We start from the raw sequence: 23358 nt of genomic DNA, 5'->3' as shown, positions 1-23358 counted from the left end.
GGAACATGCGCTCTCTTGCCTATCATACCCACTGAGAGAGGCCTGCTGGAGAGTGCAGTCCTCCTGTGAGGGTGAGGGTTAAGACCCATTTCTCCTAGAGGCCCCTCCTGCCACGACAGTCTTCAAGGGTGACACTTGTCACTGGTTGCTTGGCACCCACTGCCTTACCTCCTCAAACATGGGGTGGTTTTCCATCATGCCACGGCTTTTTGTTGGGCCAGAGGACAAGACACCCACCCACACCCACACTCTTGTTCACTAATTGACTCGCTCATTGATAAAGCAAGCAATGAGCGCTCATGACAAGCTCTGTGCTACATGCTGGGGCTCAGGAGCAGACAAGAGGCTGCCCCCATTCTTGGGGAGCTCAAAGGTTGTGGTCAGCAGGATAACTACTTCCAAAAACATCCACATTATAATTCCTGGAACCCGTAGACCATGTTACCTCCCATGGCAAAAAGGGTTTTGCCAACATGATTAAATTATGGATTTTGAAGTAAGCAGACAATCTGGTGGGTGTAATGTGATTATGGGGGTGAAGGGGGGAAGGTCAGGAGGGTCAGAGTCGAAAAGAGATGGTAAGGTGGAGTACAGGGACAAGTTGCCAAGGAATACTGGTGGACTCTAGAAGCCACAAAAGGCCAGGAAATGGGATTCTCCCTAGAGCCTCCAGCAGGAAGGCAGCCCTGTCAGCATCTTGATTTTAGGACTTCTGACCTCAGAAATGTACAACAGTAAATTTATGTTGGGTTAGGCCACTAAGTTTGTGGTAATTTGTCCTAGCAGCAATAGGAAACAAAGAGTCCAATGGGAAAGACAACCAGGGAGATGAGTCACTGTGTTCTGGATGGGTGTGGTGAGAGCTGGGCAGAGGCCACCCAACCTGGAGACAGAGAGAGGGATGAGGCCAGGTGAGGCTTCCAGAGGAAGTGATATTGAAACCAGAGGAAGTGGTATCAAAACCACTTCCTTAAGATCTGAAGGAGGTTGGGAGAGGGGCGGGCAGGCAGGGAACAGAATTCCAGGCAGAAGGATCTCACGGAGGTTCACTATGACTGCCTGGTCAGAAAAGGGTGGGAGGGACAAAGCTGGAAAGGTGGGCAGGTTACAGTTCCAGGGCTTCTTGCACCTGGCTAGAGCATTTGTCATGGAGGGTCTCAAAATGCATGGAGGGAGAAAAGTAGCTTGATTAGTTTTGTACTTTAGAAGAATCCTCATGGCTTATCTTGCCAAGAGATGGGATAGATAAGCTCAGTGCTGGGGTCATAGGTTAGGAGGTTTGGAGCCTGAATGCCAGACACAGGTGAAAGATGAAGGTGAGTCAAAGTATTGTGATGGAGGATGGGGAGATGGGATGAACTGAGAAATCAGGAGCAGGGCGAGTCTGTGGGGCATGATTACATATGGGCTGGCAAGAGGAGAAACCAGAGTAATGCCTAGATTCTGCCTTGGGCAGCAGTTCAGTCTACAGTGATGTTGACTGACATCAGGAACCCAGGAGGGAAGATGGTTTGAGTTGGAAGAGAGGTTGTAAATTCCCTTTCAGTGGGCCATGGAAGTAGATGCTGAAGCTGTCTCCAAGAAAGAGATCTGGATAGATAGAGATTTGGGAACTGTCAGGATGGTGATAGATGACTAATGTGAGCTCCATGAGGGCAGGGGTCTTGGCTAACCTCTGGTGTCCCCAGAGCCAGGACACATCCAAAAAAACACCTGCTGAACAAATGATTAAATAAAAACAAAGTGATGGCTGATATTACCCAGGGAGTGTGCAGCATAGGGAGAGGAGACTCCAAGGGAAGAAACAGAACTATTATTATTTTTTAATTATAAAATTTTTATTAGGAAGTATTCATTTTCAGGGGGGATTCATAATGACAACTCTGATTAGACTTAAATTGTACATTATTTACATTGCCCTCATCGTCTCTCCCCCTCAGCCCCCTCCTCACCCTACTTAAAGCAATTGCAAGAGGTTTTTTAGTTCTGTTTCTATAGGCATTTGAAGTCCATGAACCACATACCATCACCTTACTCTCCTTCCGTCACCCTCCCTCTTCCCACTAGTATTATATCTCCCCACACAGGGTGCCTATTTGTCAGTCCAGAATTTTGTTATTAATATCTAAGTTGACTTTCAAAGTGTGTCTCTATGTATGCTCACTGTGGGTGTGCTTTACTTTGGTCTGTTAATCCCTTTGAATATTCTCCCTTACCCCTTTACCTCCCACCTGCCATTTTTCAACAGTTTTCTATACACATCCTTATATCCTCTACCTTCACATCTTATGATATGGGATATTACTGATGCCTTATCACTCTCTTTTCCTTTCCTTCTTTCCCCAAGTTCCACAGAGTGGTTCCACTGTTACAAACATGTTCTACATCTGAGTTTGTATATGATCATGCTTGTTTTTGTGTATATGTTTATCTTTGGATCTACCTTCCCCATATGAGGGAAAACACGTGTCTTTTGTGTTTCTGATCCTGGCTAACTTCACTTAGCATGATTTCCTCCAATTGCATCCACTTACCTTCAAACCCCATGTCATTATTCCTTGTGGCTGAGAAATACTCCATTGTGTGTATATAACATAATTTCATGATCCATTTGTCAGTTGTAGGGTATCTGGATTGTTTCCAAAGCTTGGCTATTGTGAATGGTGCTGTGATGAACATCAGTGTACAGGTGTCTCTACTGTATCCTTTCTTATATTCTTTTGGGTAGATGCCCAGAGGTGGTATCACTGGATCGTATGGCAGTTCTATCTCTAGTTTTTTGAGGAATCTCCATACTGTTTTCCTAAGTGGTTGTACTAACTTGCATTCCTACCAGCAGTGTATAAGTTTTCCTGTTTCACCACATCCTCACCAGCATTTGTTGCTATTACCCTCAATTATGGCCATTTTAACTGGGGTGAGATGAAATCTAAGCGTTGTTTTGATTTGCATCTCTTTTATAGCCAGGGGAGTTGAACACTTCTTGCTGTATTTACTGGCTATTTATACCTCTTTCTTTGAGAATTCCCTGTTTAATTCATGTGCCCATTTCTTCATTGTGGTGTTGATTTTTTGGAGGCTGAGTTTTTTGAGTTCCCTATAGATTCTGGGTACTAGTCCATTATTGGATAAGTAGCTGGCAAAATTTTCTCCCATTTTGTGGGCTGTCTCTTTTTCTGTGACTGTTTCCTTTGCTGTGCAGAAGCTCTTTAGTTTGATGCAGTCCCATTTGTTCATTATTTCTCTTAGATGCTGAGCCTTTTGAGTTCTGTTTAGGAAGTCGTTCCCTATACCTATCTGTTCCAGTGTATTTCCTACTGCTTCTTGGAGTTGTTTCAGGGTTTCATGCCTTATATCAAGGTCTTTGATACACTTTGAGTTGATTTTGGTACAGGGTGAAGGACACAGATCTAGTTTTAGTCTTCTACATGTGGATATCCAACTTTCCCAGCAGCATTTGTTGAAGAGGCTGTCTTTTCTCCATTGTGTGTTTTGGGCTCTTTTGTTGAAGATCAGTGGCTATAGATGTGTGGGTTTATGTCTGGAGTTTTTATTCGGATCCATTGGTCTTCCTGTCTGTTTTTGTGCAAATACTATGCTCTTTTTATTGTTATGTCTCTGGAGTATAGTTTGAAGTTAGGAATTGTGATGCCTCCAGCATTGGACTTTTTGCTTATAATTGCTTTGGCTATTCAAGGATTTTGTGTTTCCATATGTATTTCAAGATTGATTTTTCTATTTCTGTGCAGAATGTCATTGGGATTTTGATAGGGATTGCATTGAACATGTAGATTGCTTTTGATAGTATGGCCATTTTCACAATGTTGATTCTACTGATCCATAAGCATAGAAGAGAACCATTATTAAAATGAGGTTTAAAAGTCCCTTGGCTTTGATAAGAAGGTCACTGACAACAACTTTGGAGAGAGAGATTTTAGTGGGGTAAGCAGGGTGAGGAAGTGGAGACTCTTAAAGGAAAGGGGAACTGTACACCACAGCCAGGAGACTTAGGAGGCCAAAATAGGGCTTCCTAAGCTGGGAACAATGTAAATATGACAAGTTTTCACATTCACAAAACTTAAGTGAGCAGAGATGTAACCATGGTGGACAGATTTCTAGGGGCCCCACTAACCCTGTTGAGTTTGGGTGGGCCTGTGACTCACCTGTACTGGATAGTTTACTGCAGAGTAGAGGATGTTGTTTCCATAGTTGTGTTGTTATAGAAGACTGCTTTTTGCTAGTAGGTTCACTCTAGCGATCTCTCCCTTGCTGGCTTTGAAGAAGTTAAGAGGTTATGTGATGAGGGGCTGAGGAAATGGACACCTGCCATCTAAAAAGAAGCCAGGCCCCAGCCCCATGGCTTCAAGGTAATGAATTCTGCATCAGCCCGAGTGAGTCTGGAAGTGGATTCTCCACCATTAGGGCTGTCAGATGAGAGCGCGGCCCAGTAGCCACCTGGATTGTAGCCTGTGAGACCTCTCTGTGAGACCCTTCTGAGAGACCCTAACTCAGAAGATATAATGAAAGAGTGAATATGTGTGGCTTTGAGCCATTAAGTTTGTGTTTGCAAAAATAGACAACTAACATAGTAATAGTTTCCATTTCCCCCCACTTTTTAAAAACAAATAATAATCGATTAAGTGTGTTGGGTTTAGTTAATTTGCATATATGTATGCACCCATGTAAACATCACTCAGCTCAAGATACAGAAATGTCCCAGGCTATCAAATTCTTCCTCATGTCATGCTTTGTCAGTATTTCCACTCCATGGAGCAACCTAAGCCATTGCCATTGGGTTAGGTTGCCTATTCTTATGTTTTTTTTGGCAGTACTGGGGTTTGAACTCAGAGCTCCATGCTTGCTAGGCAGGTGCTCTATCACTTGAGCCATTCCACCAGCTCTAGGTTGTCTGTTCTTGAAATTCATATCAGTGGAATAATAATTTAGTGTCTGGCTAGAAATTCATCATCTGTTGAGATTTTTAAGATTTTCTTAGATCCTTTAGATAATTTGAATTTCTATATGAATGTTAGAGTTAGCATGCCAATTTCCCTCCAAAACAAATTGTTGGAATTCTGAATGAGATTCTATTGAATCTCTAGGTAAATTTTGGAGATAAATGATATTTTAATAAAATCAAGCCCACAATCCATGAACATAGTATATCCCTTCATTTATTAAATATTTGTTAATTTCTTTAGGGTTCTTCTTCCAGGAACTTATCTCTGTAGCTACCTTTTCCTCTCAGTGGTAGAAAACTTAAGCTTGCAAGTTAAGGACAATACAGTCACTTTCCATGACTTCCAAACTGTGGACAGATAATAGATAAGTTATTATTTGTTGTTCCTGGCTTTGGCTGAGGTAGGTTGTCCTCACTGGTTTCTAAGCGAGAAGTGCCCCCTCTCTTATTTGCTATAAAGCTACAGCCCCATACAATCCACATTGCACATCTGGCCACCGGCTCTCTCAGGAAGCACAGGAAGCTCTCTGATGCTTGGTTTATGTACCAGATGGGGCTACATGACTCTGACTCTAGGCATAGTCCACAGCCACCTCTACTCTATGTTGTGGCTCCATGTTGTCTAGACAGGAACATCTCTAGGGGCCTTGCATCTGTCTCAGGTTACAACCTAGCATGCAAGGAAGCATCCCTGTTCTTTAATTTCTCCTAACTGGTCCATGGTTTTTGGCCTACATACCTCTTGAGGGAGTTGAGGGTAGAAGGCAGTAATCTCGCCTGGGGCTAAGTACCCTCTTCCTTTTCCTCTGTCTCTCCCTCCTTGTCTCCAAACTCCTCCCTCATTTCTGAAATGTCTCTGATCTCCTTTATGTGTGTCTAGAAAATTGGTCTTAAATCCTCAAGCACATTTCTCCCAATTCTATATCATATAATCCTTAACTCTAAATTCTTAAGTCTCATCTTGACTTTTTTTTTTTTGAGACAGGAACTCACTCTGCAGCTCAAGCTGGCCTGAAACTTGCTCTGTAGCCCAGGTGTACACCACCACTCCTTGCTCCTATTTTGAGTTTTTAAAGTGAAACCTCCCCTTAACTCTGCCCTGGCATCACTCTGGGAGTGAAGGCCTTCTTAAAGGCACCTTGATTTCACCTTAGTCCCAGTCAATGGTCCAATGACGACCCCTCCTTTGGGAAGACTTACAGAAGAGGTAACATTTGAATTGGGTCTTGAAGTAGGAGTGGGAGATTGTTAGATGAAGAAGTGGGTGTGGTGATGAACACAGCCCTGTTTCAGTCTTTGGGTGGGAGAAACCGAAGGAAGGAAGGAAGGAGGTTGGTGGGAAGCACTTTGGTTTGTACTATGAGGAGCCCACGGGGGAAAAGCACAAACTCTGATGCCAGGTAGAACTGGGTTCAAATTTTAGCATTGCTTTTGACTAGCTCAGTGGCCTGGGGCATAGACTTTAACCACTATAGATTTCAGTGTCCTTAGTTGTAGAGTGAGGATATGAATGCTGGCTTGTTTGGACTGAGGTGGGAACAGAATAAATGTAAGGATTATGTCACACTGAGTACATTCCTGGCACGCATAGGTGTCCTCTGGCTGTGATAGTGAAACAGTTACATAGCGCTTCTGATAAACCTGGGTTAACACCTAGAACTCTCCAAGGTTAGAAAGTAAAAGTCATTGCAATGAGACCAGCTCAAAATGTAAACTGTTTATTTTCCCCCATGGAATGGATGAAACAAGCCATATGCCAGGGCCTGTGAATGCCAGGCTGAAAGTGTCTCCTGTAGGCCCATCCCAGTTTCCATGGTAACCCTCAGGGGTATCCTTGCTCCTCAGGCAGGGGATGGGACAGGGGAGTGGTGAAAAACAGGAGAGTCCCCAGCTGCCTGGGGCAGGACGGTCATCTTCACTGTGCACATGTTGATGTTGACAGGTGGTGGAGGAACAGGCTGGCTTCAGCCTTCTCTGCAACTTCCTATCCCATGGGAGGTGGTCAGGGCTGGAGTCAATACTGACTCTATATATCAGATAAGGAAAAGGAGGGTTCCTAGAGGGATCAGGGGCAATGCCTGGCTTAGACCCAGGACATCATGAGCCCAGGAATTCTGGAAGGGCCTTATGACTATGTGGTTCAATACTTTAGTGGGGAAACTGAGGTCAAAGATGTGGCAGCAAATAAGAAAGACAGAACTGGTCCTGGGGTCAAGAGCCCTGAGTCAGTCCACACTTCTGTGAAGTCATGGGGTCATTTTCACTCCATTCTGGGTTCTCTGAGCTTAATGACCTTCCCAAGGTCTGAAGGCTAGGCCAAGCCTCAAACCTGTGTCTCCAAATAGGTCATGATTTCCCTGAATGAGCAGAGAGCAATGTAGAGCAGTCCCAGGGGCCAGCACTAGAAGGGTGACAGGGCTCAGGAGGCTGAAGGACATATATGCTTCACATCAGCTTAGTGTCTTTTAAGAAAGAAGTCATTGGGGGAAACGGGAGAGGGGCATTGGGAACACTTCACTCAGTGCCACATGACATGTGACTCAGAGTGGACAGTTGGGGAATGGCTGCCCCCAGATGAACAAGCTGGGGGAGAAGCTGGATCCAGAGGAGGAAGACTGGACCCCAACATGTGGGACTTACAACCTTCTACTCAGATGACTCCTTGGGCATATATGCCACATTGTCATAGGCAGGAGGTGGAGAGGCTGCCGGACTGGGGATGCTGAAGTCTGTGCCGAAGGCATTTGGCAGGAAAATCACAGACTGCAAAGGAAAAGAACTCTGTGAAAGTCCTGGTGGGCTCTGGGGCTCTGTAACCTTGTGGGTACTCTGAGAATGGTGCCTTAATGATGAGTTCTGCAAGTCTGAACTGTACACTCAGAACTGTCATTCATTTAACTAAACATCACCTGGGGCCAACTATGATCCTAGAACAGCCAGGCAAGAGTTCCGTTTGTCTAGGAGAAACAGTGCTGCGTTTTTCTCTCTGGTCAGCCCTGCTCTGGTTTGGGGCTTCTATATCTCTTGCCTGGTCCAGAGCACTAGCCCCAGGCTGCTTCCTGGCCTACAGCCCCTGTACTGGGTTGATCTCCCTGGTCCCAGCTCATTCCCTTGTTTCAAGACCTTCAGTTACCTCACCCCACTCCCCAGACAGCATCCTCCAGTAGCCTTTGCTCTAAGGGGTTCCTCTGCTATTAATTTCCACCCAGGCCTCCCACTCCATATCAAGGATCTCAGCATAGCAGGTCCACTTGTGTGGTGCCCTCTGTGGCCCTGAGGTGAATTCCTATCTTCATCGATCTATGAAAACCTCTTCAGGTCCCCTGTGTCTGACAGTGGGAGCTCACTGCAGCACAGCCCCACCATATTGCTTCCCAGAGGGATACTGGAGGGGGCTGGAGGCTGACAGGCTTCCTCAGAGGCTCAGATTGGGTGGGTGGGGGGTGGGGGTACTCACAGCATTAGCTTGGGCACGGGTAGCTTGGCATCCAAAGTGGGTGGCAATGACTGAAATGAAGAACTCCAGGACAGTGAAGATGGTGAGGACAGCGAGGTAGCCCCCGCCCACATCCTGGGGACCAAACCCACAGTCAAGGCCAACTTGTCAAGGATAAGCTTGTAGCCGTATCAAAAGTAAGGTTCTCCCAAGCAAGAATAACTTGCCCAAGGACACACAGCCAGGCAGTGGTAGCAGAGTTCTACCTGCAGCCAGCCTTCCTGCTGCCAGTCCAGTGGTTCCCTGCCCCCTTCACTCTACCAGGCTACCTCTCTACCTCCATGACATGATGCCCATCCTTGGGTAGGGTTATGGGGTCAGTATACTCATGGGGTCTATTGGGACCCACAGGCCCTGCTAATGACCCAGTACTGCCAACCCTCCCATTCCTCCCTCTCCTGGGTATGGCTCTATCATTCCAAGTTTATCACCCCAGGGCATCTGACAACATACCCAGTTAGTGACACCAAAATCCATGAGCAGAATAGCCGTTCCGGCAAAGGCCACCATGGCACTGAGAATATTGGTCCCCAGGCTGCTCCTCACCTGCAGGAGGAAGAAAGACAGGAGGGAAGGAGCAGAGGAAGAGGCAGAGAAGGAAAAAGGACACGATGCAACAGCTCACTGAGCCCAGCCTCCTACACCCCCTCTTCCATGGCCAAGGTGGCTATGGTCAAAGTGTCTGTGACCACACTATGTGATCGTGTATGGATGTTATTTTTCTTGACTGCCCTTCTTCCCTCTTCTTCTTTGGAATGTTAAGAGGAGGCCCCACTGCCTCTCTTTCCTTTTCTCATCTTCTGGGGAGTGGCAGGGAGAGAGCCAGACCTCATTCATGGCCTTCCTCGACTGGGTTTGCCACAGATCCCTGGCCTACCTCTCACTGTGGGTCCCTCCCCCCTCTAGGCCCAGGCATTACTAATGCTACACACCCACCAAAGCAGCTTGGTGTCTCTTCTTCTGGGAGCCATTCATGCATCTTTCCTTCCTCAAAGTGACCATAAGCACTTTCTCCCTGGACCCTTACTTTCTACGCTGGACTATATTTTGGAAACAGGTTCTGGAAGTTTCTTTCCTATACACAGACTCCTGTATGTCTGGTCTGCCTGGGGATGCTCCTCCTCTGGACTTAGTAGACCCCAGGAAGAGCTTGTTGAAGGGGCCAAAGGAGTGCATGGATGGGAGTGGGGAGCTGGATCAAGTAGATCACATTCCTGCCCCTGGTATCCTTATCTGCATTCGGACTTACCAAGCAGCTGGTGTGGTTCTTCTCGGCTGCCACTGAGAGGGACCCAGAGATGATGAACTGTGTGGGAAGAGGAGGCCCAATGAGGTTTCAGCCGGGAGGCTGTTCAGGACACACCATGCCTGGGCTCTGTTAGGAGGTCATGAGTACCAGGGAGAGTGCAACAGCTACATTCTGGTTGCCAGCTTATTTGACTCCTGTCCAGGTCCCTTGGGGTTTCTCTAAGAGTACTTGAGAGGATCTCTAAGGGTTTCTAGGGGCCCCTGTTCTGGGAACTTGGACCAGTAGCTTACAAAGTAAGTGTTTTCATTGACTACATCATCAGAGCCTCATGAAGAAGGCACTGTAATTCAAAACATTCACTCATCAAACATTACTGAGGAGCAATTATGTGCCAAGAACACAACACTGCCAGGTAAGAGGGCCAAGCTAACATTCTAATTAGTCAGCACTGACACTTAGCAAATAAGTAATGTTGAAAATCAAGGGAGAGTAGGGACAAGAGCTGTCATGATATGGTACGGAGTTACTGGGGGCTATTTGAGTTTGGGGGACAGGGCAGAGAAGTCCTCTCTCTGAGCTGGGCGGGGGGACAATGAAAGATGCCAGGCATGTGCGGTACAGATGCTGGCTCTAAGGATGGCTCCCAATGGACCTGCATCATGGTGCCCACACACTGGGCAGTTGCCTCACATAGTCGGTTGCTGAACTTGAGACTGGCTTCACTGAGATTATGGAGTGGCCGAGGTCTGTGCAGTTCTGGCCTAATGAGTTAGCAGGCCTGGAAGCTTGCATACATGCACTCAGCTATCATGCTGGAGCGATCACAGGGACAGGTCACATGGAGAGGTCAGTGGGGGTGATGAGGTGGGGAGGCCCTAAGGTTGGACCTGCTGGTGGGTTGATGTGGGAGTGGGGAAGAGAAGAGTCCATGATGGCTCTTGGCTTGCTTTTAGCCTTAGCAACTGGATGGCTGAGATGAGGAGAAGGGGGAAGAAGAGCGCTGGGAGCAGAGTGGGAAGTAAGCTTTGCTTTGATATGTTGAGTTGCCTCTTCAACACCAGGAGATGTCAAGATGGCAGCTGGATTTAGAGTCCAGACTCAAGGCTGGAGACCAACAAGGAAGCTGATCCCTGGAGAGGCAGTGACTGGCCCAAGGTTATACAGAAGGAGACCCACATTCCAGCTGTTCTGTCTTCTTCCTTTTATACCAAGCTGCTTGCCATCCTGGAATTTTGGTAATTTTCAACTAAAGAATTCTTTGTGCCTCTGAGAAAAGCTATGAGACCCCCTCTAAAATACCATACATAAGACACACATACTTTCAGGGGACCTCTGGAGGTCAGTGATGAAAGATCCAAGGCAGCAATCAAATGTTGGAGCTACAAATGTCCTGCTCAGGTCTTCTGGCCCTGATGTCTCCTAAGATTAGCAAGCAGGTTCTTCTTTTTTTTTTTTCTCCTCCCACCATGTTTGAAATCTTTACAGAAGCCACGTGAGGTGACTCATACCTGTAGTCCTAGCTACTCAGGAGGTGGAGATTGGGAGGATCTCAGTTCAAGGCCAGCCTGGGGAAAAAGTTCAAGAGACCCCCCCCCCATCTCAAACCAATAAAACCTGGGCGTGGTGGCAGGCACCTGTCATCCCAGCTACAAGAGAAGCATAGATAGGAGGATCTCACTCCAGGCTGGCCCCATCATAAACTCAAGACCCTATCTTAAAGCAAAAAGGGCTCAAGTGGTGGAGCACCTGTCTAGCAAGTGTAAGGTTCAGGGTTCAAACCCAGTATCAAAAACAAACAACAAAGAATATTTTGCGATAGATCCTGGCAGAGGGAGTACAGAGAAGTTTCTTCCAGTGGAAACCAGTATTTTCTTCCAACTTGGAGAGAGCTTAGGCTTGTCACCAGGCATGGCCAGGTGACCATGGTGCTCTAACTGTGATGTGCCAGGCACCCTACTTCTGAGGGTTTTGAGCTTTTGCTGGAGGCAGATGGGGCTTGGGAAGAAAGTCACTATCTGGGTTCTGGAATCATCACTCACTCTCAAGGCTCCTCATGCCTGTCTCTGAGCCACTCTCCAAAAGGAGATCACTGCAGATGAAGGTCATTATTAGGTGCAAAATTTGAGGATTAGTCACTGGCTCTCACCTGCACTTTCTCCTGATTTCCTCAGCAAACTATGGGGTAGGTCTATGAACCCAATTCTTAGGTGAGGGAGTGGAGGCTGGAGTTTCAGTGACTTGCCTGAGGTCCTCCATGGTAACCCATGGCCTGAGCTAAGATTTGATCCCATTGGCCTGACCTCCTGGGGCTGGCTGGGAGGCTCTGCAATACATTACAGAGGTACCAACATCTTTGCACTTTTGTCCTTTCACATTGATGGCCTCCCCTGCTGCTCCAGCTGCCGTGGCCAGGGATGGTCGGAGGAATGAGCTTAGGGTCTTCAGAGCTGGTCAGATCCCCAGAGAAGAGAGATCATGGAGGACTGGGACCCAGCAAGAGTTTTTGCATGTGGGGTTTTGGGTGTGGGGTGAAGCTGAGGATCCAGGTGCCCAGGTTTGGATGTGGCTTCCATCCAAGTCATCCCATCCTTTTCAGCAGTCTTCTCTGGCTGCTCGTCGGGAGCTTTCCATACATAACAACTGGATCAACCTAAGGTTTATGATGAGGGTTTGGGCCCTCACCTAGATAGGTTGAGCCCAGGAGAATAGTGGGAGTCGGACAGGGGGAAGAGGTGAACCCGAGCAGGCCCCCTCCCCAATGACCCCCGTACTCACGCAGGCTCCTCCCCAGAAGGGGACGCCGCCTTCTATAAAGAGCATCCCCAGGTGGCCGCGGCGGACCATAAGCAGCACGCTGCCGAAGCCCAGGTGGATGAGACCTATGAGGATCTGCACCGTCTGCGGAAAGAAGCGAGCGCTCGGCCTGCGGGCCTCCGGCTCCACATCGCCCCCTGTCGGCCCCGGAGGAAAGTGCGGCCTGCCCCTGCCTGCCCGTCCCAGCTTCTGGAAATAAACCCAGATTCCATTCTTTTGAGACAGCATCAACAATCCTATAAGACAGTTTGAAGAGATAGCCTCCCCGAAGCCTTCGGGACCCACAGGGCACAGTTCCCAGTGGGCTGCAATGGCTTTGTGATCTGATCTGTGGGTCTCTCTCATCCCTTTTGTTGCTGCCTGGCTTTCTTAGCCTCTGTGTGCTGAATGCCTCACCTCACCCTTCCTGTCCCCTGCAGCCTGCAGATGCTCCTTGAGCACCTTTCTCATTTCACAGGTCTCTCCCTGAGCCACTCCAGCGGCGGGCTGCAGCTGCCTCCATCTGGCTGAAACTGTGGCCTTAGTTTACTTTTGAGAGTAGATTTTACCAACACTCCACGGATCCATCCGCAGAAGTGGGAGGGTTTCCCAAGAGTGGAAAACCCCTCAGGGAGAGAGGGCTTCTGGTAAGTTCTCCCACATTGATTTCCAAGAGTTTCTGGTAACGAATGAATTCCGGAGCTGAATGGAAAGAGGTGTGGAAGATCCTTGAGTCCAGCCCCTGCCCAGCCCAGGAGGTCTGTTGTGTGGGACTGCCCTGACCAGGGCTCACCATTACTCAAAGGAGCAGTGTCCACTCATGGACAGTCTCTGTGAACAACTAGATCCTGTTCTTGGGCTCATATCTCTGTCTAATGTCTCTGTCTAATGTGGGTGCCAAGATTTGGGATATTTTTGGGGCATGACCCATGTCTTCTATCTCTGTCTCATCAGGTGCCTGTCTTTGGTCTTTTCAGCTTCCTTCTGTGCAGTGTCCCCGTGCCAGTCTGGCTGTCTTTCTTGTAAGTCCTTTCCCTAATACTGGAATTACTCCTTGTCAAACACTATGTACCAAATGCCTGTCTATGCTAAGTGCTGTGCTGGGTGTTTTCATACAGGATTTCATTGACTCCTAATGGGGGGAGGTGAGTACAATTATCTTCATTTCGGAGACCAGAAAACCAAGGCTCAGGGATATTTAGTGCTTGCCAGTTACAGAGCAGCAGGCCAGGTATTCCTAAAGCAGTGCTTGTCTCCTTGGGCTGTGCTCCTTGACAGTTATGGTTCTACCAATTTGTACTTGTCTGGTCAGATTCCTTTGTGGGAGGGTCATAGGTTCCCTGCTCTGCTCTGAGGTTTCAGAATTCTAACATTCAATGCTGAATTTTGTTCACTGGCTCCAGTCCCTTTGTGCATCAGTGAATTGGATGCAGCTTTTAGGGCAGAGTCCTATGTTCCAGGAAGTTTGAGCCAGAGGTCTTGGATGTAGTGGGGTAGAAAGTAGAACTTTAATAACGTCAGGCTGTCCTTGGTTACAGGATGTCACCTGTATTTATGGCCTTGGGCTAGTGATTTAGCCTTTATAGACTGTTTCCTACTTTGAGTTCCTTGGTAAGAAATTGCTAACTCACTTAAACTTAGTAAATAAACAAATGGGAACGTAATTTGGGAGTATTTTTTTAAACAGATAGGTTTCGGTTAAACACAAACAAAACAGGTGAGCTTCAGCCAATCACAAGCTGATCAGACCATGCCCAAATAAGGCAAAAGTCTTAGGCAGTCTTGTCCAAACAAAGCAGACACCTATCTGTAGCCACTCAGGTGATTTCTCTACTTTGGCCTTTAAAATTTTGCTGCTTACACTGCTAGGTGGAACCCTGTGAACCTCTGGTTCTGTGGGCTGCCCCATTTACAAATCTTTTAAAGCCTGCTCAATTGAATTTGTTTCATGTTTTTCTTTGTAGCAATACACATGTATCTATGTCTATATATCTGTGTATCTGTCTGATATTTTATGCTTTCCAAGAGACCAATCTCTTAAAGCCATCTGAGATTAGAAAAAGGCTTTCAGGCCATTTTTCATGGATTGCCAGCCCTACAGGAGCTGGCTCTTGCCTACCCCTTCATCTCCATTCTATCATCATCTTCTTTCTTTGCCCCTTGTATTCTAGCTCTGTTCACCTTATATCTCTTCCGGGAGCAAGTCACATTCCCAACTCAGGACTTTCCTACCTGCTGCTCCCTCTACCTGCTGAATCCTTCCCCTCACTCTTCTTCCATCAGCTCTTCCCTGGGCTGGCTTCAATCTAATATCTAGGATTTAGCTCATTGGAAGTTATCTCCCCAGAGAACTTCCTGCCCTTTCTTGTTGGTGTTGCTTTTTCTCCATCCATCCTTCCCAACCTTATTACCCTCTTTGAAGTTCTGTTAGTCATGTGTTTACCGTGTTGCTGTCTGTGAGCTCCGTGGGGAAGGGTCCTTGCTTATTTGGTGCATGACTGCCTCCTCAGTAAATATTTGCCCACCACCTGCTCCCTTCTACCAGATGTGCAGAGTGATCGGGTGTCGGGCACTTACTACCTGCCTAGCACCTACGCCTAAAGTCAGGGGAAACTGTTCTCACCCCTAAAGCTTTGGGCTCTCCGGTCAGAAATGTGTCCATGGGACGCAGGTCAGGAGGTTGCGTGGCCCTGGGCGCCTGCGCCCCCAGCGGTGGCTCCTCGAACTGCACGATCCCGGGAGGCTGACACATGGAGGTGGGCAGAATGGCCGCAGGCGGGCGGAGGCCGCTGGTGTTGCTGGGCGGGATGACGACAAACACCCCATTGCTGGCGGGAGGTGTGGACATCGTGCTCAGAGGGCCTGGGAAACAAAGGCTCGGGAGATAATAACGGTAACGATGGTGGCTACACATTTGCATAAGGCTTATTAATTTATAAATAACTTCACCTGTCCTAGCCTACTGCAGCCTTGGGGAGCAGGGCGGTGGCGCCCAAATCCCGACCATAGCTGCGGAAGCAGAGACTCACAGAAATAAAGTAGCTCGAGGTCAAGGGCTTGTACTCAGGGTAAGGTTTGTGACTTGAACTGGGGTTTCCTTGACCCTGACTCCCCAATCTTAATCTCTGTGCAAAATTATGTGGAAGGAGCCTCCCCCCAACCCCCCTCAGTGCTGGGGATTGGAACCTAGGACCTGCTGTGTTTTAGGCAAGCGCTCTACCACTGAGCTACATCCCCAGCCCAGTGGAACGTTTTGTAGGAGCATGTATTTAAGCATCTTCATTTCTTCAGAGAAGGTAAGTGACTTGCCTAAGAACACACAGCTAGTGCAGGGTACAGCTTAGCCAGAGTGTCAGTTTCTTTCCCAGGAGACCAGGGACTCACCCTTTACTTCCTGTCTCTCTGTCCACATCTGTTGAACTTGTTTATATAAATCCCCTAGGGAATTTCCTGCCATGGGACCCTTTCTTTTCTATCACTAGAGCAATTGTTATTAACATTGACAAGATAAGGGTGTTTGGTGTGGGGTGCATGCTATGCACTGAGCTACCCCAGCCATCGATCTACCGTTGTTAACATTTGGCCACATTGACCTTCTCGATCTATATTAATGCATGCACATAATTTCTTGTTTTGCTGGAAAATCATGGCCTGGGAAAACACTAGAGGGGAAAACCTCTCCTTAACCATGTGTCAGGAGATAAATTTTTTAGAAGTTTATCCTGTGATACAAAGGCTTTATAAATAGTTACCCTTCTTGTTGGCCTTGATGGGCAAAGAGTTCAGCAGCTTAGGACAGGACTCTGAGATAGAAGCCAGGATTTGAATCCTGGCTCCTGTAACTGACTGTGAGGACCTGGGGCAAGAGTTTCCTCACCTGTGCAGTTTCATTAATGTATGGGTAACACATACACAAGTAGGTGAGTCTATATTTCAATAAAGTTTTATTGACATGAACAAGTGGTGGGCCAGATCCAATTGGTGGGCTCTAGTATACCAACCCTGTACTTAGAACACTGCCAGATGTAAGTGAATGCTCAGTGAAATTTACTTGATGCTTAAAATGCTGTTTACATTTTTTTTTTTTTTTTCCTGCTGTGGTTTTGGGCAAGATAGGAAATTGCATTGAGTAACTCAACCTTTCTATAAAACAAGAATAATGATAGCTACTGCCGTAGTTTGAATGCCCTCCAAAGGTACATATATTAAGAAAGGTTTGGTTGCCAGGTGGAAATATTAGGAGGTAGTGGAATCTTTAAAAGGTGGAGCCTGGTGGGAGATCTTTAGGCCATTGAAGACATGCCTTTGAAAGGGATTGTGGGATCCTGGCCCCTCTGCTTCCTCCCCATGAGGTGAGTGGTTTTGCTCTGCCATGATGTGTTGTAGGCTCAAAGTAACAGGGCAAACCAATCCTCCAAAGCTATGAGCCAAAATAAACCTGTTTTCTTTATAAATTAATTCTCTCAGTTATTTGTTACAGTGATGGAAAGCTAGCAACATGGCCGCTCATCTTCCTCAGAGGTTTACAGTTAGGATCAAACGCAACAATAGATAAGAACGTCTTTGGAAACTGGCGAAGTGCTGTGCTGCTTACATAGCAGTGTTGCTAGTGACCCTAACTCCTCATTCACCTGTAGCACTTTCTGAATCAGGTCACGGTGACTGGAGCTCACCTCACTGCGGTGGTGGGACTGGGTCACCAACACCTTGTACGAAACCTTTTTTGAGGCTTTCCTCCATAATCATCCATAATCAGTCCTAACAGCTTCTCTTGGAGCTGTGGTAGTCAAGGCTCAGAGCAGTGTCGGGACATGCTTCAGGTGATTCAGATGGCACATGGCAGGGTAAAGATTCAAGTCCAAGCCCATGTCCAAGGTCTGCATTTGTCCGCATTGCTGCCTCCAGGGACCGTCACACTATTACTTGCTTGTTGTTCCAGCAGTTACATTCTGGCTGCCTTAAAGTTTGGTGTGGCCACATGACTTATTTTGGTTAAATTAATGTAAGTGGAAATAAACTCACAGATTCTGAGTGGACCACTTAGTGACCAGTGCAGGATACTGCAGAATCCCCTTTGTCACAGTGCTTTGTCACAGAAATGCTTCAGACAGAGGCTGCTCTATCTGCCTGGGTCCCTGAGTGAGCAGAGCCTCAGGAGGGTGTGGAACACTAGGAAGAGATCAATCTTTGTTGCTTTCCGCCACTAAGATGTTTGTTACAGCAGCGTAACCTGAATCCTCCTGACTGTTAGGTCATCTAGTATAGGAACACAGGAAATTTGCAGTTTAGTTCAGCAAAAATTATGAGCATTTACTATGGGCAACAAACTTAGTGGCTGGGAAGGCAAAGATGAAATAAGGCAGGTGTCCTGCTCTCACAGTCTTGAAAAGTAGAGGGGGTCACTGCTAGGAGAGAGGCCAGGGGAGGGAGGGGAAAAGTGTCCTGGAGTGTGGACCTCATGGGGGATGTGGCCCTACAACAGAACTTGCTTTTCTTATCCTTTTTAGACCCCATGTGCCTTTCATTTTATTTCTCTTGCTTCTTCCATCTCTCTTTGGAGGTATTGGGGTTTGAACTTAGGGTTTTGTACTTGCTGGGCAGAAGCTCTACTGCTTGAGCCACACTTCCAGCCCTCTTTATCCATGTCTTTATCCTTTTCTAACCTTTTTCTTTCCTGCCAGACATATTTTGGAAGATCTGAGGACATCACTAAAGATTGCTTAGCCTGAGAGTCCATGAAAGTGGGGTATCAGAGACAAGAGGACAGAAAGATGGAACATCTGGGCTGAGGAGGAGCTACCTGCCTGTAGGTCTTTGGGTTCCTGAGGTGTGAATATGCTCATTTACAGCCCTCATGACATTCTGAGGGAGAGGCAGGCATGGATTATTAGCTGTGCTTTAGAGATGAGGAACAGAGGTTCAGAGAGGGCAAGTGCCTCCCTTATGGTCATACAGTACCTCAGTGACAGAATCGGGGTAGATCCCAGACTCCCACTTCCCAAAAGGAATGATACTGACTTTACTGAATTCATATACCTCTGGGTTTGAATCCTGGCTTTGTCAGAGTGAAGGGACCCACACTGTACTTCACTCCTTGGAGTAAGTTCTAAAATGCTTTGTACTCACAGATCATCAAATTAAAGACAAAGGAGGGCTGAATGAACCTGTCAACTTTGCACTTCCCTAAGTCAGCTCATTAAAAGAAAAAAATCACCATGTTCTTACCTTCATCTAGAAATACCAGTGAGGCAGGAAGGGCATAATTTCTGAATAAAAGTCCTTTTATCTTTAAATGGAACAGACTTAGCTGAGTGAAAAACTCACCCCCAACCCTATGGTTGTCATTTTACCAAGGACAATTGAAAACTGTGTCCGAGGCCCCTGGTGGGTAGTGGGCATGCTGGGGACATTGGGGGTGGGGAAGGACTCTCAGATCCCATGGGGCCTGAGCAACCACAGAGGAGCAGAGGGATAATTAACAACATCTCTCCCAGGCAGGTGGTGAGAAATTTGACACAGCAGAGACCTTGTGATCTTCAGGAGAAGAAAAACACCTACAAAAATAGGCTCTCAGCCCACAGTCAGGGGAAGTGTCACATAGATCCGGACTCACACCCCACCCCCTCCCTGAGGCCAGGAACCGACCCACCTGCTGCATTCCAGAGGCTGCCTCAACTGAGATTGGCTCTGTGCCACCCAGAAAGAGAATTCCCTTTTCCTTACTAACCAACCAGCTAGCGTGCCCCCAACATTCATGCCTGCATGGCAGGGGCATACAGGTGGAAAAGAGGGAAAGCCATAGCCCCCCTGCCTCCAGGTGTGTACATGGTCCTCACCAGGGGAACAGCTTCCTGCAGCAGAGATGCATGTGGCCCAGAAGGACTTGCAAAAAGCAGGCTGCCAAGAACCTGCTGGGTGACCTTTGCATCTTCTTTGAGCCACAGAGTTGGGAGTGAGAGCTCCTTGTTCGCTCCAGCTTTGTTTGCCTTAAGGCCTGGCAGAGAGGCTGCTTTAAGAGGCCAGCAGGGAGAAATTTGTATGTAGGCCCTGCATATTGGACTTACCAATTTCTGAGCTGATTGAGGAGTCTTTTTTTTTGTGGGGGATGTTCACAGGAGTGAGACCCTCAATAATGGGGGTATCTTCATACAGCTCATGAAACACCCTTGCAGAGAGGGCTGTAAGGAGGGTGATGCCAGGTCACAAAGCAGAGGGGAAGCCATGGAAAAAGGGAGGGGAGTGCAGCAAATGCCCTTCTTACCTGCCTGTTTCTGGGTTGAGGGCCAACTCCAGACCGAGATATGCTGTCACTAAGATGGGATACTCTCATTACTAAGTCGCAGCTGTTTGTCATGCCAGAGAGCAGCCAGAAAAGTCACAGGACTGCCCCCGTTTCTCCCTGCTACGATTGTTACAAATTTTAAAAGAAATAGTGCCTGGCAGGTGAGAGACCCTCATACCAGTCAGCTCCTGCTGTTAACAACCTCTTGAGGCAGGGACCATCATTGTGCCCATTTTGCAGATGAGGAAGCTGGGCTCAGGTCCTCAGTAAAAGGCTGCCCCAGAGTCCCAGCCCAGCTGCTTCCCCCAGGGCCAACAGTACTCGGCCTCAGGAGCATCTCTTGTGTGCCATCTTTATTCAAAAGAGGCTAGAAGCAGCTTTGTTCATTTCCAGGCTGGAGCTGCTGGCTGGGGAAGTGTTACAGCTGGAGGAGAGAGAGACTCTAAGGAGGGGGACGTGGAAGAAATGTGCGAGCAGATCTGGTGGATGGGGGCTGCACAACTGGGGAGTGGACAGATTTGCTTAGTTGGTTAGGCCCCAGGGTCATCCTGGTAAGAATCTATACTGTCACTTTGTGAGTTTAATCAGCTGAATGACTTTGGGCAAGTTGCTTAACCTCTCTGGGCCTTAGTTTCCCCATTTGTTAAATGAGTGGCTGTGATGGAGGCACTCCAGGCTTTCCAAGGATCTTCTGACTCCACCTGCAGCTGTGCTGCCTGGCCTGCCATTTGGTGGGTGGGGCAGTAACTTGCTCCTTCTGTTTAAATTTGACCCTGTAGCATCAGGCTGCTAGGAGGCCTTTCCAGGTTCCTCCACTGCCTTTCAGCCCACTGGGGACAGCCCAGGCCTGTCCCGCAGGCCCAGAAAGGATGTCAACAGATGCAGACACTTGTCCTATACCCTCTAGGCTGGATCACCCCATGCTCACTGTCTGGCCTTTGGCAGACTCTGCTCCACTCGATTCTGCTGCTCACCCCCTAAAGGCAGAGCAGCAGGGACAGTCCCTTTTTTCCCCGGGGTCTTGTTACCCCATCTATAAATGAGGGTGAGACAGTATTTGCCTGACGCCTCTTTCTAGCCGAGAAGACTTGCTACATCCTTTTTCTTCTCATTAGGAGGAAGGGACAGGGCAGGGTGCCTGCAATGGGCTGGAATCACCCCTCTGGCCAGCCTGGGGCTGGGTGGGGTTTCAGGGTGAGACTCCATTTCCATAAGAGGATGGTTAGGGCCTGTGGGTCTCTGAGTCATCTCAGCCAGTGGCTTTGAGGAGAGAAGACAGATATCCATCCTTTACCCCCACCTGCCACACAGCAGGGGGCCATGGCCCTGAGCTGGAGGTTCCTGCCCACGGGGGCCCTGGGAGCCTCCTGCCCCCTCTTAGTGCCAGGTTGGGAGGAGATCCATGGGGCCCAAACTTCTCTTCCCAGTGATCTCTTTCTCCCTCCCCAGCGACCCCATGCATACCTGCCCTAAGTCCCCCACTGTGCCCCAGGGGCTGGGCAGCGTGGGCCGCCTTCCTACAAGGGCAGGGGGTACTTACCGGGCTGCTGCTGCTGCTGTGCTGGCTGCTGTCTCCCCGCTGCCTCTGTGCTTTTGCATTCACACATTTTCGTGTGAAAGCCTTGCTATTCGCGTGGGGCTTGGAAATCACTCTGCTTGTGAGCTGCGCCTCTGGGAAGTTCTCAGTCCTTCCTGGCTTTAAGGCCTCCACCCATCTCCCTAGTGGAGGTTGGCTGAGAACACCAATGTGGGGTCATTGGCCTCCCAGCCCGAAAGGCCCTGAGACCTCCCTTCCTTCAGTCTACAGAAGGGGATACTGAGACCCATAGAGGCAAGTAGCCTGCTTAAGGTCCCGCTGTTGGTGTCAGAGCTGGAGTGGGAACCTATGTTGGCCTTCATTCTCCCCTTACCTTCTGTCCGTATTTCTTCCCATTCTGGGAAGGCTGTCTATATTTCTTGCCTTGGGCCTGTCTGCTCTTAGATAAGGGGGCTGGGTGGCCCATGGCTTTCTAATGGCAGGAGGCACAGGGTGTGTGAGTGTGTGAGTATGCATGTGTGTGCACATAGGTTAGGGTGCGTGTGTGTGTGTGTGTGTGTGTGTGTGTGGTACTCGAGTGGTGCAGGTACATGGAGAATTTGTACATCAGTTTCTGGGATCAGGTTCTCACTCAAATAGCTTCTGAGGCCCCTGTGCAAAGTCAGGGAGACTGCATGGGACCCATGGGCTCAAGATGGACTGGGGACAAGCGTGAACCAGCACTCAACTAACTTGGGATAGAATAGTGTGGCAGATTGACTGCAAAATCACCCCAGGTCTCCAAGTCTTGGTCTCACCAAAGAAAGAATTCAGGGGTAGACATACAATGAAGTCTTTGACAGATATATTTAAGCAAAAACTAGATTTTATTAAAGAAGAAGTCATCACAAAGTAGTAGTCCACCTTCAAAGGAAACCAAGGCAGGCAGCTTGACCAAGCAGTCAAGGGCTCCAGTCTTAGACACTTTTATGGATAGGGTTTAATGATTATGCTAAGGGTATGTACATAGTTGTGGAGTTTCCCAAAGAAGAGGGAAGGCATTACCAAGAAATGGAGAGCGGGGAGTGATTTACCTACAAAGTTGCCCTCAGAGCTAAGGTGATGATTTGAGGGAGGCCTCATGAAACCTCAGGTAAAATGAGATGTAGGTGAGGCCTCTGGCTAACCTCTACAGTTGGGAAAGTCCCTGTTGGGGACTACTGGCTGCTATATGAAGAAGCAGCTTCGACCCTCGCCAGCCACCTGTGGATTCAGGAAAATAGTGGAACAGCATGTTTGCCAAAATGTACCTGGTTATGGTGCTGCCCCTGCTTTTGGCTCCTTTGTGTTTTATTACTCCCTTTCTATCTGTCCCCCTATATTATACCCACTCCCCCTGCTGCAGAGGCTGGAGTTCATTTCCCCAACCCTTTGAAACAGAACTTTCGACTTCCTTTGCCAACAGGCCTCGCTTGCTCTGTGCTGTGGGAACTCTGCACCAGCACGGGATGTGTCTGGCTGCCGTGCTGGAGGGCAAGACACACAGAACAAAGCTGAGCCTGCACAGTTGTCCCCACTGAGGTGCCACACATGGAACCACAGCTGCAGGGCCACTGAGCTGGCCCTTGGTGGAACACAAATGTTTGGAAGAGTCCTACAAGCCTAGATTAAACCGAACTGCCCAGCCAACCAGGCACAGTGAGCAAAAGGAATGACTGCTCCCTGTGGGAGTGTCTTAGGACTGACAGTTTTTTTGTTACGTGGTACTTTTGTGGTATGTAAATGACACAATCAGTTTTTTTGTGGTGGCCTGATCAGTTCTCACATTAATAACTCAATAGGCCAAGGGCCAAACAAGGCATTGCTGGAGCTCAGAAACTGATACCCCAAAGTTTGGTGCTTTGGTATGCCCTCCTGCTTCTGGCCTCTCTTCCTCCTCACAACTTTCTCCTCAGGGGCTTTCTCTGAAGTTCTCTACCTGCCTGAAGATAGAGCCTCCAAAAGGCCTTATTTCCACCTCACCAACCAGGGAAGATTAACTGTCACAGGGTCTGAAGGTCAA

The 23358-nt window shown here is 48.1% G+C and overlaps 1 protein-coding gene across 2 annotated transcripts; it reads right to left on the bottom strand.

Annotated features, from left to right (window-relative positions):
* Positions 1-6662: 6662 nt before the first annotated feature.
* On the bottom strand, positions 6663-21394 carry Ms4a15 (membrane spanning 4-domains A15). Of its 2 annotated transcripts, XM_020176188.2 has the most exons (7): positions 21321-21394; positions 15122-15374; positions 12481-12603; positions 9706-9762; positions 8910-9002; positions 8418-8531; positions 6663-7723 (listed from the first exon to the last, which is right to left on the bottom strand). In XM_020176188.2, exons 1-7 carry the CDS (start codon positions 21377-21379, stop codon positions 7607-7609), a joined length of 816 nt encoding a protein of 271 aa, XP_020031777.1. In that variant the 5' UTR covers positions 21380-21394; the 3' UTR covers positions 6663-7606. The 2 variants fall into 2 exon arrangements, with proteins under 2 accessions (XP_020031777.1, XP_073902600.1); XM_074046499.1 differs by lacking the exons at positions 15122-15374; positions 21321-21394 and adding an exon at positions 12916-13148.
* Between the last annotated feature and the right edge of the window lie 1964 nt (positions 21395-23358).

The sequence above is a fragment of the Castor canadensis genome, chromosome 1, assembly GCF_047511655.1.
Source record: "Castor canadensis chromosome 1, mCasCan1.hap1v2, whole genome shotgun sequence".
In the NCBI taxonomy this organism is placed as follows: domain Eukaryota; kingdom Metazoa; phylum Chordata; class Mammalia; order Rodentia; family Castoridae; genus Castor; species Castor canadensis.
The sequence above is the reverse complement of the archived record's forward strand: the minus strand, read 5'-3'. Positions and strand labels throughout refer to the sequence as shown.